The 17,855-nt window shown below is 35.2% G+C and overlaps 2 protein-coding genes across 3 annotated transcripts in view; one reads left to right on the top strand and one right to left on the bottom strand.

The window, feature by feature from the left end:
- Window positions 1-4,447: 4,447 nt before the first annotated feature.
- On the top strand, window positions 4,448-4,971 carry LOC136990943 (uncharacterized). Its single transcript, XM_067289416.1, has 2 exons — window positions 4,448-4,685; window positions 4,781-4,971. The coding sequence occupies exons 1-2, from the start codon at window positions 4,448-4,450 to the stop codon at window positions 4,969-4,971; spliced, it is 429 nt and encodes a 142-aa protein (XP_067145517.1).
- A 2,323-nt stretch (window positions 4,972-7,294) lies between these two features.
- The window catches only part of JMJD5 (Jumonji domain containing 5), a 40,652-nt gene continuing 30,091 nt past the window's right edge, over window positions 7,295-17,855 (bottom strand). For both annotated transcript variants that reach the window (XM_067289396.1, XM_067289395.1), the window contains exons 9-10: window positions 11,215-11,307; window positions 7,295-7,728 (exon numbers count right to left, since the gene is read on the bottom strand). In XM_067289396.1, the coding sequence (XP_067145497.1) occupies window positions 7,564-7,728; window positions 11,215-11,307 (258 nt within the window). In that variant the 3' untranslated portion in view covers window positions 7,295-7,563. The remainder of the gene's footprint in view (window positions 7,729-11,214; window positions 11,308-17,855) is intronic.

Genomic DNA, 17,855 nt, shown 5'->3' with positions numbered 1-17,855 from the left:
ATCATCTTTTAAGATAACCACAAAATTATACTTATTAAGTAGCTACAGAGGAGAGAGTAATTATTGATGATTACTTGTGAATATGGGCCATTATTGTTACATATTGGCCAATTATCATTAACTTAAACGTCTTCGTATACCGAAAGTAATAGTATCGTTTGTTACAAACGTAATATCTGCGTAAGAGCGTTGGAAAGTGCCATTGGGTCGGTACGTACGACCCGAGAGCCGGCGGTAGTAAGATTGACCTAACAAACAAAAAAAGGAAGAGCGACCAGATTGGTAGATGGGGACAGTCTCTTATGTGAAGACAGAGCTAGAAGTTAGCATATTTTTTAAGTCCTAACTCTTGATCCTTGGCTATGAATACAAGCACTAAAAAATTTTTTTTAATTGACAAGGACAAAGATGATTGATAGTTTACCGTGCTAAAAAAGTAATATAGCACGTTAATTAGCTAACAGGATTAGATACAACTGCCTGCTTATGATTATCTTCCGTAAAAATTAAATTACAGTACATTATTTCTTTACGTACTGTGGTACAATAGTCCATTTCCAATGACACATTTCTAACTTGCAAGTAGATATTTAGAATAGAACTTAGTTGAGTAAATATTACAGCTAAAGTATACTAATAATTAAGAATCAATTTACTTTTCCTTTAAAACAGATTACAATGTAGAAGAAGTATTACTGCAATTTTTGTTTATATTATTTTAAAATATGAGACAAGAACATGTTTTGATTACAATTATAATCCCATTGCACTTATAACCATCATTAAAACCATACAGTATTAAAAAAACGAATACGAATACAGCCAAATCCTGTTTATACATTTCTCGATCATACATTAAATATTTTCCGTACAATACTTTTCTCCATTATAACAACATTTTTGTTATAAATGAAAAACATATGTTATAGTTCTACTGGTTACTAAAAAATATCTTTTACTCGTACATTATTCATTTTAAAATGGAAGAAAAAAATTTAAAGCAGATTATTAAACAAGTGGAAAAGCAAATTATATATTCACTTCAGTTAGTTCATACCGACAGCAAACCAAAGCAAATGTGTAAAGTGATGCCACGTCCAACAAATTTTCCCATTTAGTAAATTGCTCGGCTGGACGACACGTTGAAAATTTTCACTTGCCATGTTTTATATTTAGCGGTGCCCACAGACTTTACAAAACGGGGAGCACAAGCTATAAAAAAAAGGACATCAAACATTATGCAAGAAACTTCAAACTATGATTCAATGTCAGAGCGGCAGTGGTTACAATTGGGGCTAACTTGGCCCTGTGAAAACGAGGAATGTTCCTTATTTTCGCAGCCGAGTTTCGATCGACGTACGACGAAATTGCACGGAACAATGGAAAAATATTGTTTGTCAGTTTCTTTTATATTTGCGGAATAGGCTAGAAATTACGAATTTTCTGTTGTTTGTTGATAATGGAATTTGAAGTCCTCTTAGAGATTAGGAAAGGGGCAACCCAGACAAGGGAAACATGTGCCCCAACATGCAGGTGCCCATTTGTATTGTGAACCAATTTCACTAAGCAAATAAAAATCAATTTTTGATTTCCCATTTCTTATTGCCATCGGTATGAACTGCTTTCATACGATTGGAGTTTTAGCAGGAGACAATTGATGTCACATGTCACAATTGATAAACAAAACTTGTAGTGGTACAGTTAATTATACTATTTTACTTTTCCTTTTATATGTTGTTCAAATTTATTTATTATACATATTGTAAATTGAAACTTATTTGTTAAGATTTTCATATACAGATTCAGTTTACAGTGTTAATTTGTGCTGCAATATACTTTTGAGACAACTATAGTTGCTCTGAAACCAAGTTTCATTTGTATGATATTTTTCTCAATACCTTTGAAAAACATATAAATGAGATTTGACTATATTTAACAATTACTTTGATAATATTCTATGCAGATTCACAGATTTATTTTTCGTTCAAGCTATGTAATTAACAGATACCTAAGAAATGAACATTTCAGATATATAGGAGATTTAGAAGGTTAAATTTTCAACTTAAGAATTCATAATGGGATGTGTTTAAAATAACAATTATATTCTTGTTTCTTTTATGTTTCTAAAACAAAACCTAATAATTTAGAAACTTTTCTATATCCTTTTAGGTTTCTTTTCTGACAGAAAATTTTGTAAAAGACTTTTTTTAGTATAAAATACTACTGCATATTCTAAGTATCTATAAGAAGTGTCAATAAATGATACTTTTTCATCCCAAGTTGGCTTTGTATACAAGTACTGTTTACTGTTTTCGTATTTTAGGAATATCCTACTGACGGACCAACTTATAGAAAGCAAAATTAAGCTTAAATGAGAATTTTGAGCTAAAAATCATGGTCAACTTGAACAATTTACAGTTATTGCAATATATACAGAGGGACATCTTACATATATCTTGAATTTAGACCTAGATATATTTAATTTTCGCTAACGATATTTTATTTTGACATAGTTAATGGAACTCTTAAATGGTTATTTTACTATTGTAAAAAGGGAAAATTATGCAATAAATAAATAACAAAAAATTCATGTGTGTAAACATGTGGTCAAAATTACAATTGGTATTAAAAACTATACAAAAAAAAATTGACATGCATTGTTACAATAAATTTTGTCATTCTTAAGACTTGGGGTACAACTATGCAGACGTGAGCGAGCGAATCTTCCGAGCAAACGAGAATATGTGGAAAGAAGAGTAACAATGTTTCACGCTCTCGTCTGTGTGGTCCTAATAAATGAGAGCGAAAACAGAGAGCACGAAACACCTCTGTCATTACCTCTTCTCGCTTGCTCACGTCTGCATAGTTACACCCTTAGAGCGGGGTAAAAGTATGCAGCAGTTAAAAATTCAGTGTACGTATCTTTGTTTTGGTACATGTTAAGTTGGCAATACTTAGGCAGCAACGAGGTGTTGTGGCATAGTGTTTTCAGTGACAACTACAACTTACTTGAATAAATGTTAGTTATGCGGTGAGGTAAGATTCTTTTTATCAATTCTGATATTTGCAAAATACAATAATTTTTTTCATATTGAGAAATTAATATGAATAAGTCAGTTAATCAGAAGAACTAGTTAATAATTTGACATATAGTTACTGTTTCAGGAATTATCAATTATCATAGGGTTACACTCTGGAAATATTTTATGGGGCATATTTTATTATTGCCACAGATTTGGTAAAGTTAACTTAACCTGCAACCCTGATCGTGTAGTAGTACCACATTCCAAACTGGTTTTTCAGAAAGGTTGGTGTTGAAAATGGAGCAATTTAAACCAACATTTACACCACAACGAGGGATTTAGCTGGTCACTGTAAGGACCTGGACACATCCTTCTATGAACTTATGTTCAAAGATTTGCACAAACTCGCACTCCAGTTTGCAGTTACAATGTTTTACGTAAGTAATTATCACGTACCCTTGCATAGGGCACTTCATTAATTCGTGCTGTATAGTTAACAACTGTATGTATATAATTGGTTAATGCCATATGCAGGGTCTTTGTGACTTAAAATGGAAGAACCGAAATGTGTTTTATGTGGTTACTACGTTCACTTGCCCATTCATTAGGGCGCTCCTGTTACGCGAGTTGCATGTCTATTTGTATATAAACTCCTTGTTATGCCCACTAATGGGCTTTGTCGGTTCCCCTATTTGCAAGTTGCAATATTTTGTATTATCTGTTCATGTACCCTATGGTAAGGGCGCTCTCTTACGGATCAATTGTCTTCTATTGGTTGTACTGTTATTTGCCCTGTCTGCAAAGGCATTGTCGGTCACCCCATTGCAGCTTGCAATGGGGTTTTGTGAATATGTTGTTATTGCATGCCCATACCTCAGGGTACTTCTGTTGCACTAGTTGCCTATCAAATTATCGTATATGTATTTTAAAATTGTTTCAAATCAAAGCGATACAGACACCCTTGGGACTTCGGTTTCATCCCCTTTCCTATCCTCCTTTATAATTTCATCTTCAGCCTTTTCCTCTAAATCATCTTTCTTCTCCATTTTCACCCCAGGCAATACCTTTGAGTAGCCCTGGTTTCATCCCCTGTCTGCTAAAAGTAAAAGCAATCAGTTTGGATGATTATATTCAGAACATGGGAAAAAATAATTATCATATCTATATGCTTCTCTGAAATTACTCTTGCAATGCAAATTTCGTTCAGCTAATAATTTCAGAAAAGCATATAGATATGATGATTATATATCAGAAGGACTTATGGTTTCAAAAAGTCTAAGACAGGGATGTTGTATCTCACGAACTTTATTTAAAATCTATGTAGAAGGAGTATTGAAAATATGGAAAAAAAATGTTGTAATATAGGAATAGATATTAAAGGTAAGCCGACATTTACATTGCAATTTGCAAATGATAGGGTGGTAATGGCAGAAGGTAAGGATGATCTGGAATACATGACAAGAAAAATAAAAGAGGAATATTTTAAAGGAGGTTTATATATTAACATGAGTAAAACAAAATATTTAAGCATAGGAGGGGCTAAAACAGACATGGAACTGGAAGGAGAAAAGATTGAGGGATGTGAGCATTACAATCATCTTGAAATACAAATTCATCAAGATGGAAGAGATGTATTAGAAATTAATACAAGATTAGCACAAGGTAAGTGAGCAGTTAAAAAATTAAATGGAATATGGTGGTGAAGAAATAACTAGATATATATAATGCTATTGTTAAAAACATTCTATTATATGGAGCAGAAGCATGGAGAATGACTGGGGAAGAGAAGAGAAAAGTAACAACAGTCGAAATGGATGCATTGAGAAGATTGTGCAGAATCTTGAAAAGAGAAAGAATAACTAACGAGAAGATCAAAGACCTAATTGGATTGAAGGAGACCGTTTTGGAAGATATATGGAGGAAACAACTTATTTGGTTTGGAATGTAAAAAGAGACTCCCGAAAATGTCAATGGAATACATTCCGAAAAGAGAGGAAAACCCAGGCAAACTTGGTACGACGGAGTAAAGTTAGCACGTAGTGAAAACGGGATTAAAGAGGAATGGTATATGGATATAGAGATAGAAAGGGTTCCCGGAGATCCGAAGGTGACGTCAGACGTCATAAACCGAATATAGATAGGTATATGCGGGTTTTTATGTGGTTCATATTAATGGATGCATCGTCTGAATTGGAGATATATGGTGTGTTTACAAAATTACTTTGTTTTAACTACTTAAAAATCATTGTTTCTAACTTTGTTCATTTATCTCAATGTGAAGAAAAATCAATAACAAAGGCTAATTAGTATATTTTACTGAAGAATATAATGGAAACAATAAATAGTACTATGAAACTTTGTATTCAAATGAAAATGTTAATCAATTCAGATTTAATTTTTTTATATTTAGAGGAAAATGTCTTATATAGAATGACATAATTAATAAAAAAATTATTGAAATTAATCTGGTAAAATTTTTTCATTTCTACGAAGACATTAAATTAATAGTTACATTTTTTAAGATATTTTCAGCTTAATATCATATTCATTTAGGATAGACATAAATTTTAGAACTAAACTTATTTATTTTGAATGTCCATAAACTTGTTTTAAATGTTTTCGGAATTTAGTAAAAATTCCGAAAACACTCTTTTACCGGCAACATTCGCAGGAAATTAATATGAATTTCAACAAATTTTTAGCTGACTGACTAAATTTTTACTATGTTTATGAAAACCGGTGATATGAAACATTTTTGTTCAGAGAAATTATTCTTTAATTATTGCTAAATATTGCTTATAATGTAATTAATTATTAGACCAAGTAATCAAATAAAATGGCTAATTACAGATTACTGAATGATGGTAGTCAAAGTCTGTAAAACGGCAGAAACTTTTACTCCAACAAAGCTTTCCTTGTAGGATACTGTTGGACATTTATATAATGTAATTTACTAGAACTACCATGTATAAATTTATAGAGGTATAGATGCAGGGGAAATTGAAATCTACAGATTCAAATATTCGTCTACAATACATTTATACACCATCAGACTATCTTTTTATGAACTTTTTTTGGTCAAATCTTGGTTCTACAGTTTATTGTACAATTTTTATATAAATTTAGACAAAAGCCAAGTTTACAATAAATAACTATTTTCAAACAACCAAATAATTCAATTTGCTACACACATCAAAGAAAAAATAAATTGATATTTCAATTAAACACTTTTTTCCTTTTGAAATACAGTTAACTCCGCATAACTCGACATTAATTAGTCAGTTTTTTGTGGTCCCGGCCGACTTACGTAGGCATTAACGTTATTAATGTTAAAAAACTCTGTTTATTCGATGTCGTTTAACTCGTCACCACTGGATAAATCAACATACTTTTTCGACGTCCGATAAGTCGACTCCCCTCCTGAAAAAACGAGTTTACACCGTACACAAAGCTGTGTGGTGTGAACTCATTTTTCGGGAGAGGAGTCGACTTATCTGAATTCTAAAAAGTGTGAAACAGAAAAAGTATGCTGATTTATCCAATGGTGACGAGTTAAACGACGTCGAGTAAACAAGTTTTTTAACATTAATAACATTAATGCCTACGTAAGTCGGCCGGAACCACAAAAAACTGACTATATAACTGACGAGTGTCGAGTTATCCGGGTGTCGACTGTGTAACAAAATTTTGTCACAAAAAAATATATGCATTTCTGCAGTTTAGGCCTTATGCAGGTGTCATTTTTTATTCTGAAAATTTTCAAGGAAATATTCTCGTTTACGTCTTCCTACTAACTCATCAAATTTTTTGTGAATTATTTTCACTTTTTCAACAAAAGGTACTGTACAATTACTTTTGAATATACCATAAAACCTCAGTAATAGAAAAATTTATTAGAAAATTTCATCTACAGTTGTAATACATCACTTCAAAAAATGCCAACTTACACACATCTAAAAATATTTAAATAATTAAATAAACTCGGTTTTAATTACTTCTAAGCTTTGTTTATCTCATATTCCTTGAGATTATTCACCAACATAACATATAATAATGTCAAGTGATACTTATGTTCAATTTCTTGGATTTTATGTGATACATGTATGTCAAATTAGTACTGTTAGATTCCTATTGGGGTAAAGAGAGACAATTATGGTTAAAAAGGCTTGAAACTGCTTCTTGCAATGCCAAAAACTTTAAGAAGAATAGCTAAAAATATCTAGAATCTACAAAATATGTAGTATTACGGACATACAAATATTAAAGATGAATATGAATTTGCTATTAATTATAACAGTGAAATTTTGTATTAATGAATCTGAGTGAAATTTATACAAAACTGGAAATATAAGAACATATTTATTATTAAAATCAAACTGCTTGCTGCCCTCTTAGTATCTAGTGAAATCATTGTGTTTTAATATAAAACAATAAATTACAATATTGTAATAAACATGAATATCTGCATAGAATATTTACATAAAAATTTGTAAATATGATATTTAGAATTGGTAAAAGTTAAATATTCTCGGTTATAGAATTAATGCCACCAGAAACTAACTGAAAAACTGACAGAAAGGGAACGAACGTAATGCCAACATTTACGTGGGATGTATAAAACTTCTCCACTTTTTAAGATACATTCTTGATATTGAGCTGAGCTGAATTTTGGAAACTTGTTTAAATCTGGATTTTCAACATCAACCTGTAATAAACAAAAATGTGTCTTATTTGATTCTTGATATTTTAAATAAATAAATTTATTTTAAAAAACTCTCTTGATAGTCACCACCTTGTCAAGGTGAGAGGGCTTAATAGTTCCAACCATAAAAACATGCTCGAAGGACCACCCGTGTCAATAGTCTATAGCAGTGGTTCTCAGAGCGGGTGCCGCAATTTTTATTTAAAAATTACTTAAAATAATGGAATTAAAGTATTAAATTAAATAAATAATTAAAACAATTATAAAAAATGAATATTGGTTTTTTCTACTAATCTTGTTACGTTGCCACTTGGCAATACGTAAATACTAGGAAAAAAACGAACTAGTTACTAGTTGTCTGTTCTTCTGTTCCTGCAGCGAGTAGAATTATGTCGTTCAATATCGTGAATAATTTTTCCATTAAAAAAAGAAAACGTGAAGATTCTAATGATCAAGAAGTGGTTACTGGTAGCAAAGCTAAGGAATGAATTAGCACTAGTAAATCATAAAAAATTGAGAGCTCATTTTATCACCAGATATCTTTATAATAATAACTTTTGTTTTGAATGTTTTTGTGTTCTTTGGAAATAAACTTACTTACTTTTTCAAAAACTTTTCATCCTTCATACCTTTACTAACCATAAAGTAAAAAATAATAATAATAAAGGTGCCATGAATTTTATTTAATAATTTCAGTGTGCCACCAGACAAAAAAAGTTTGAGAAACACTGGTCTATAGGGATGAAATGAGCAGAGCAACACATAAGCAGCATCTGATCCAGAGTCTATCCAGTACTAAACAGCATCTATTTCCCATATCAGGAGGCTGATATATATACACCTAAAACCAGGTAAAAGCATATGGATTTAAGTGGAGACAGAAGGATGATTGAGTAGTTAAGATGTCAGCCTACTGCTCTGAGGGACCCAGGAATGAATTTGGATGGGCCAAAATGCCCCAGGAGTTGTTTCAGGGTATTCATCTCAGATGTATCACCACCTGGCTGAACCCACATAGGCTTGATTAAAAAGTCCTCTGTATGTACAGGGTAAAGAGAGTTTAAAAAATTTCACTTCTATGAGAGGAAAAAAATGGTTGTGGCATATTCTCATCTTAATACAGATTTGAGCATCACTAGATAAACAAGGTCTGTGTTTGTAGATTAGGCAGAAGCTTACAATTGAAAAATTTGCCACAGTCATCTTTGACAACTAATGGTGAATGCAGCACTGGCTCAAATCACAAACACCAATCCAGACACTGATCACAAAGGTTGGAAAATCATGCTAATGGATGAAATAGACTCAAGATATGAATGTATTTATCATCCATACCTACTACACCACTATCACAAAACTGGAAAGACAGACAGACACATATTGACAACTACATGACAAATTCATACATCTCATTGTTATAGAACATAGAAAATTGTTATATATAAGAATAAACAGCAGCCTTATCCTACAAATAACACTTAAATATAGCAAACAGCAAGTTGCATATAGCTTCGTGGATATCTTTCATTAATACATACAAGCATTATTAGATACTCATGAACACATTCACAGTATAAGCATCAATTACAACCAGTAACATTATAGACATTGAATTTATTCCAACATAATTCGATTGGATAATGGATCTGTGAATCGATCACAAAGAGTGCATGGTTGCCATAAAAAACTTTTTAAAATAAAAATGAAAGCTACAGAATGTAATAAGGCTTACAAATGTGAATGAAGTGGCATTTCCTATAAATGTCAAGACTACACACACCAGGTTGTAAGCTTTTGGCACAAACTTACATTTGCTGTTTGATTATGTCAACGTAATACATCACCTTCCTTAGTAGCTTGTTTGGCAACTGGGACAAACATGGCATTTAAAATTTTGTTTGTAAACTGAACTGTTCATAATCGGAGGCATTTGAAACCTGAGATGTGACTGAACTTGAAACTTGTCCAAAATCACACCTGTGGAGAATAGGCACAATAGGTACCCTATCCAGTCTTTCTAACATATGCAGCATACCACATACACTGTATAAAGACCCAGAAACATTACAACCTTACAACAGTCACAATAAACACATGTCATACATAAAGAGCACAAAAACAAAATAACAACTTGCCTTGACCATGTCAAACATGTTTGGTTAATAACAGTATCTAGAACTAGTATTATGGTGTTGGTGAAATCCTAATAATAAAACCTAGTTTTAATTACAACATTGGAATTTTTACATTTCAAAAATCTTACTTCAAAAAAACAGTTTGAAACACTAATAAATGAAATCAATAACCAACGATATTGCCTTAAATATCAGACTAAAAACTGTCTAATTAAATGATTGATATAAAGTAATTTGACATTAGAGGTAGATTTTAGGTGCCATCTCTTAACTAAATTAATAATTATAATTTAAATAAATTATTAAATAAATTCAGAACCCTCTGGAATAAAAGAACTGACCCGGGGCAGGACTCGAACCCATGACCTCTGCTTGCCAGTTGTGCCACCCGACCCCCGAGCAAGTCCTCGCTTCCAGAGGTATATTAATTTAGATATAACCTTATTTGGTTAAAAACGGCACTGGCTGGGGACATCATCAACATCCACGGCCAGCTAACGCATTAACCAGCGAGGTATATATTAATTAGCTAGTTTTTAGCCCGATACTTAAGACAATCGTTGGTTATTTCATTATATGCATCGGGCTTTGAGTTGTTGTTATTTATAAATGAAGTCAAATTACCAATTAATATTTTGAGAGAGAAAATTCAATACATATCACCAGAGGATGAGTATTTATGATGATTGAAAATGTTACTTTGCAAAAGAAGATCTTACTAGCTAAATTTTAAACGTTAAGAAATAAAAACAGCATATTTTACACATATAACTATGTTCTTCAAATTCACAAAAATACAAATTTGTGTGTATATAATAATAATAGTAATCTACTTACAAATACAAATGCAAATTACAGCTATAAATACAGGGTCCTCCAAAATGAATGCTACAGTCTTAGATAATGATTAACATAATTACAGTAAGAAGTGTGCAATGTGCACCACTTGATAGAGTAACCATTCAAGTTTCATTTCCTATGTGCATTCAAATATCCTGTTATCTATTACCTCTAGAAAATGCCATAAATAAAAATGGCATCTCTGCAATAGAGAAGGCATTTTGTGTCTTGCAGTTTGCAAAGTCAGAATCACTCATCATTGTGCAGAAGCCGTAGAATTGCGGCTGCTATGGAAGGAGAGCAAACAGATGTGCCGAAGCAAGCATAGGAAGAATTGAGTATTGGTTTCTCAAGCCCATTAAGAATTTTTGATGTGTGCACACATCAAAAAATTGTAATGGGTAAAATGAAGCTTCGACAGTTTTTCAATGCTTTATTGTACTGTACATTACAATAATTTAAAATGGTAATTCTTTTTGGAAGACCCTTATATATGTAAATTATACATAATTACCTGACTGGTATTATCAAGCAATTTACTTGGATGTGGATAAAGCATGGGAGTATTTTCTTCATCATATAAACGAACATATTTTTCTCCCATAACCTATTTAAAATAATTTGCAAATTATTTTTAGAGAAAATTTCAAATTAATTTTAAAAATTTGAAAATAGTCTAAGAACTTTGATTTTCAAGTACATTGGAAGCTCATATTTTGAATGGTAAATTTGACAAAAATTCATTTCAGAGTTCAAACTACACTCAAAGTGTAAACATAAACTGTTGTGCACTCAAATCGCCTCACACTCTCGTCATGCTTGTATGTTTTCAGTGCTTTTTTTCACTTTACTTTTGGTATATTTGATTATATATATTGTGTGTTAGTCATCAACTTTTAACAATTTCTTTGACAATGGCTCTTAGGCATCCTGTATGTTTTGTATTCTTTAGTTCAAAATTTCCTGAACAGAACTTTTTAAACTGCATTTGATATATTCAAAGTTTAGGATTCCCCATATGCATTACAAATTTTTTTTAATTGTTTGTTTAGATTTTTATCATTTCCAAAACTCAAAGCATAATATGCCTGATAGGCCTTTTACCTGAAGACATTTCAACTTTGTATTTTGTTTGAATAAAACCAAATAAAAAGTTTAAAATAAGCTTCTAAACTAATAATACAATCACACATTATTGTTAATGTGTTAAATTTCATAAATGTTAAAAATATGCAATATAACTTTTACTTATTAACCACGGTATCCAAGAAGTGTGTGTAAGCAACAAAGTCTAAGAGAAAGGTTATAATTGAGATAAAAAAGGAACTTATCGCAAAGAACAAAAGGGTACATGTGGCAGATCTGGTGGCCATGTTTAAGATGCCGAATTTGCCTTCGGTAAACTCCGTATCGGAATTTACCGCCTAGTCGCGTACTTGTATACTATACTTAGTTCCGTTTGTCACGTACCGGGTTTTACCGTTGTTGTTTATCGTGATTGGTCTATGTTTGTGACGTATGGCTCGCGTGTCTTTTGTTCATTTTATTGGCGCGGTATATAAATTGTGGGAGCGCCATGTTCGGAGGCTCTTTTTGTTTCCTTCTGGTGGACTATTCTTCATAGGAAGAACTTCAAGGGACTATAGGAGAAGAAAAGGAGGTAAGGAGGGAGGAAGTCTGATGTAGCGAGGTTTGAGTTGTGAAGGACAAGAAAAGCAATCCATCGTCATCGAGACGAAAACATTGTGTGGACCTACGACGGTTACATTATATAACTTCTTTAAAAACGATTATTGCCGATCTATAGTTATTTCTCTCATTCGTTGGGAGAGTTACCAGCGATCGACCAGCATATGTGTCGTCAATGTAACTTTTGTAAATAGATTTAATCATAATTGTAATAGTTAGTATTAGGCTTAGCATTAGACTTAGATTATTAATTGTATTCGGTTAACAAATCATCCAGCCGGTGGAGGGATTTGTCGATACAGTCACAACGTGTAAACCTCAATATGTGTATGTATGTTATTAAATTTAATAATCACCATATTTTTGTTTGAGAAAAATCCTTATCGGTCTTACCCCCCCCACTCTGTGAGCTTCGGCCATTCAGCAGATATACATATGGCGTCCGCGACAGGATTTAATATTGTGGGTAAGAACATCTTGTAAAAGGATTTGCACTGCGTTTTTTGAGGTTCACATCACGCGTGGACAAGTATTGTTTGTCACAGTTGAAAGTAGAATTTGGAATTGTATAGTGTGTAATTGTATCGTGTATTAGTGATTGTAATGGAGGAGCAAGTCTCGAGCGGATCTAATATGGCTGCCACGACGGAGATTGGAAGTGTACCTATTGTCACGGGGTTTATGGGGATGATCCCCACATTTTCTAATGTATCTACTGATGTCCTCGACATTAGTAGGTTCTTTAAGACCGTGGAGAACGTGGCCAACCTGGCGAATTGGGAGGACTCTGTTAAGATCACTGTAATTCAAGCAAGGTTGAAAGGTGAGCCACTTTCAGTTTTTTTCGATCTGAAAGAACAGGGCGTGGAAGATTATTCCGACCTAAAGGAATCCCTGATCAAATGTTTTAGCCGTAAAGAAAGGGAGCAGGACTACTTTAATTTAGTACTAAAGGTAGCTCAAAAGCGCGAAGAAAGGGTCTGCGAATATGGGATCCGCGTGAAGTCTTTATTCTCGAGGGCCGTGACCCGGAACCCCAACCTAGAGTTGCTCAGAGAAAACGCGGTGAAGGAGAGTTTTATCAAAGGGTTATTATCTGAATTAAAGAAGCCGGTTATGCAAGCGCGCCCAAAAACATTAGATGAGGCAATTGGGTTAGCCGAGGCCGAGGAAGAGATAGAGCTCGCTTGCGGTAAAAGAACCCTGGTTAGCGAAGTTTGTGTAAATCAAGAGGCGAGCGGTGCAGGTGAGAACTCGAGGCTGGATAAACTTGAACGTCAGATCAGCCAGCTGAGCGAGTCGTTAAAATCGATGTGCGAATTGGTTAAGGAAAGTCGGATTCGGGGAGACAACTGGGGAACTAGAGAAGGAAGAAGATGCTTTGTGTGTGGGAGTCCCGGACATCTGGCAAGGTTTTGTGAGAAAAGGGAGACTTTAAACTAAAAGGCGGCCGTTTGGAAGGTCAGGCAAAAGGCCGTTGTGTAACTATGACTCTGACCCGTAAGGTAACCCTTACAAACCGTGGACTACCCGTTGTCTCAATTGAGATATTGGGACGGAAACTGAAGGGACTAATCGACACCGGTGCCGAAAGGACAGTTGCGAGAGATGAGCTTGTAGACTGGGTAAAGGCTCAGAATAAAAACTCTATTATTGAAAGGGAATCCTTCATCAGCGGAATGTCAGGAACTATTATATGTAGCCATGAGTCGATGGTTGTTGCGATAGATGACGACATGCATGAGTTAGAAATCCCCAGGGTGAAATTTCCTGAGAGGGCGACTTACGAATTAATCATAGGTGTAGATATCATTGGTCTTCGACCGAACTTGCTGACGCAATTGCGACCCGTGGTTAGTTCTAGAACATTAGCCATAAATTGTGATTTTAATATAAACATAAACGAAGGGGTAAACAGTGACGAGACTACTTGGAAATTGGACCATCTTGAGGGTGATGTGAGGGAAAAAGTTTTAAATGTGCTACGGAAATACCCCACGGTGGTTGCTAGGACTATCACAGATATCTCGGGCTCTCGCAACTATGTACACAGGGTGAGACTTACATCTGACCAGCCTCTCAATACCAGACAGTACCGTATCCCTTATAGTTATCTCCCGGCGCTCAAGCGCAAAGTGAATGAGCTTGTTGAAGCGGGCATTTGCGAGGAAAGTGTGTCAAATTGGAACTCCCCCGTACCTGTGGTGCCCAAGGAGTCTGGCGAGATTAGGTTCACGCTGGACTTACGTAAGATAAACGAAATAACTGAACCGCAAATTTTCCCCATGGCGTGGATTGACGACATACTGGCCCAGCTCGAAGGAAATCGTTATTTCTCTGTTCTCGATCTGAAGGCTGGTTATTTCCAAGTCCCTCTCGACCCGGAAGTAAGGCATGTTTTTGCCTTCTCGACGCCATGGGGGAAATATCAGTTAAGAAGAATGCCCCAAGGCAGTAAAAATAGTGGGCAGTTTTTCCAATATATGATGACAAAGGTTTTGGCTAGATACATTGGGAACAGTTGCCACGTGTTTCAGGATGACATCGTTTTGTTTTCAAGGAACCTTGACGACCATTTGAACTTGCTTGAAGGGGTAATCATGACACTGAAAGATGAGGGATTACGGCTAAACCCGAGTAAGTGCCAACTCTTGGCAAAGAAGATTATATATTTAGGGCATGTTATTGACTCTGAAGGTATTATACCGGATCCTGAAAATGTGAGCGCGATAAAAAATATTAGACCTCCCACTAACATCAAGGAGGTGCGTAGCTATTTGGGAATGGTTGGTTTCTTTCGTGCTTTCGTTCCATCCTTTTCTGAAATAGCATCCCCTCTGACGGATTTAACTAAGAAGGGAAGGAGATTTCACTGGAGCGCAAGTTGTCAAGAGAGTTGGGAGGCACTTAAACAAGCAATATCCAACCCCCCTCTATTAGCGCATCCTGATTTCAATAAGGATTTCTTTCTCCACACCGATGCCTCGGATCAAGCTGCTGCTGCAGTCTTGGAACAAAAGGTTGAGGGTGGATTAGTTCCGATCGGGTTTTACAGTAGGAAGTTTAAGGGAGCTGAATGCAACTATTCAACTATAGAGAAGGAATGTCTGGCGATTTTGTTATCACTAAGACATTTTAAACATCTCATATTAGGTAGAAAGACTATAATTTTGTCTGACCATAAGCCCCTGAGTTTTTTGAGGACTCTCACCAATGGTAGTCGCCGTCTTACGCGGTGGGTGATGGAGTTAGCTGACTATGATATTGAAGTGAGCCATGTAAGGGGTGCTGATAACAAGGTCGCAGATTTCCTTTCATGGAGTATTGATGGGGTAAACTGGGTTGAAATTGATTCTAACACAATTAAAACCCCAACGAGGGGAGAAATTAGTGACTCGCAAGATAGTGACAGCATATTCGGCCCCATAAAAAGGGACCCTTTTGAGAGGAGGCAGTTCAGGAAATAACCTTCATGGGTATACCCTGGTGAATGACTGCTTATACAAGAGTTTTTATTGGAAAGCCAGGAATAGTTGCGTTAATAGAGTATGTGTAGGCGATAGCTTAGCCAAGAAACTTGTTCGAGCGATCCACGAGGATCAGCTCACGGGGCATTGGGGGGTAATGAAGACATTAAAGGTTATTGAAAGGAGTTACTTCATCAAAAATGTTAAGCAGGTAGTGGAAGAAGTTATAAGAGAATGTCATAATTGCCAGAGGCATAACATTCATAAAGGTAAAGCCCCTCTCCAGAGTAATGAAGGGTCGAGCATTCCATTTCAAAAAATTGCCATAGATATTGTTGGCCCAATTAAAGCCTCGAAAAAAGGAAATCGTTTTATCTTAGTCATTGTTGACGTGTGCACTCGATTCATTGAGGCCTACCCGTTGAGAGATCAAACGGCGTGGTCCATTAGCAATATTATTTTTGATCAGGTCATTTGTAGATACGGGGTCCCTGAGATTGTCATGTCCGATAGAGGAACTAATTTTTTATCTACACTATTTACTGATATTTGCAATTGGTTAGGCATAAGGAGAAATATCACAACTTCCTATAGGCCTTGTGCAAACGGGATGTGTGAGCGGGCAAATAAATCACTTATCGAAATGATATCCAAATCCGGCGAGAAGGACAACGTCGAGTGGGATGATTTAATCCCGTCCGCATGTTTCGCTCATAACAACACTCATCACTCGGCTCTTGATGAAACTCCTGCGTTCCTCCTTTTCGGAATTGATCCACGTACCCCAAATTTTACAATTGTCTCATCTTGTACAAATATAAAATGGTGAATATTTCAGCCATGGATGATAATTGCAGTAAAAAAATCATGCAATTTTATATAACAGAGTTGCAATTAGAGTAAAAAGGTTGTATCCATGCGCGAAATTACAACAAGAAAGGAAGGGATTATCGAAATAAGGGGAGGAATTTAGTAGTCTTCAAGGAAGGACAGAAGGTGTGGGTGCGTCGTAAAGGGGTGAAGAAGGACAAGTTTGCCCCAAATTATCTAGGACCCTTCCGAATAGTGAAAAGGATTAATACAACCACGTATAAGGTGCAAGGTTGCAACAATAAGGATGTAGACACGGTCCATGTGGATCGTTTAAAGCCCTGCTATGGCTGGGAACAACCTAGGAGGCAGAAAAGGAAAGCTCACCTAAGTAAACGTCCAACTATGAACATGGATCCTGATGAGGAAGAGGAAGGCGTGGATCTGCGTGAAGTAAGACAGTTTGGTAGGGAAAGAGGAGCCAGAGAACCCATGATCGTGGCCGAGACGGAGAGGGATGAAATCAGAAAACCTTACTACCTTAGGGGGAGGAAAGTAGACTACCGGAAGTTACATTCCGGATTGAATTAAGCGGGGGAGGTATGTAGTGTCATGACACTATGTTGGTTTATTCCTTCGGTAAACTCCGTATCGGAATTTACCGCCTAGTCGCGTACTTGTATACTATACTTAGTTCCGTTTGTCACGTACCGGGTTTTACCGTTGTTGTTTATCGTGATTGGTCTATGTTTGTGACGTATGGCTCGCGTGTCTTTTGTTCATTTTATTGGCGCGGTATATAAATTGTGGGAGCGCCATGTTCGGAGCTCTTTTTGTTTCCTTCTGGTGGACTATTCTTCATAGGAAGAACTTCAAGGGACTATAGGAGAAGAAAAGGAGGTAAGGAGGGAGGAAGTCTGATGTAGCGAGGTTTGAGTTGTGAAGGACAAGAAAAGCAATCCATCGTCATCGAGACGAAAACATTGTGTGGACCTACGACGGTTACATTATATAACTTCTTTAAAAACGATTATTGCCGATCTATAGTTATTTCTCTCATTCGTTGGGAGAGTTACCAGCGATCGACCAGCATATGTGTCGTCAATGTAACTTTTGTAAATAGATTTAATCATAATTGTAATAGTTAGTATTAGGCTTAGCATTAGACTTAGATTATTAATTGTATTCG

Source organism: Centruroides vittatus, unplaced genomic scaffold (genome assembly GCF_030686945.1).
Source record: "Centruroides vittatus isolate TY-2023 unplaced genomic scaffold, ASM3068694v2 contig_1381, whole genome shotgun sequence".
NCBI lineage: Eukaryota > Metazoa > Arthropoda > Arachnida > Scorpiones > Buthidae > Centruroides > Centruroides vittatus.
This window is presented reverse-complemented; position numbering and strand designations above follow the sequence as displayed.

Bases quoted from the DNA above. Each gene is read 5' to 3' on its own strand.
- LOC136990943 (XM_067289416.1), top strand. From the start codon at position 4,448: ATGGCAGAAGGTAAGGATGATCTGGAATACATGACAAGAAAAATAAAA. The intron at 4,686-4,780 runs GTAAGTGAGCAG...TATTATATGGAG, and splicing joins TAATACAAGATTAGCACAAG to CAGAAGCATGGAGAATGACT.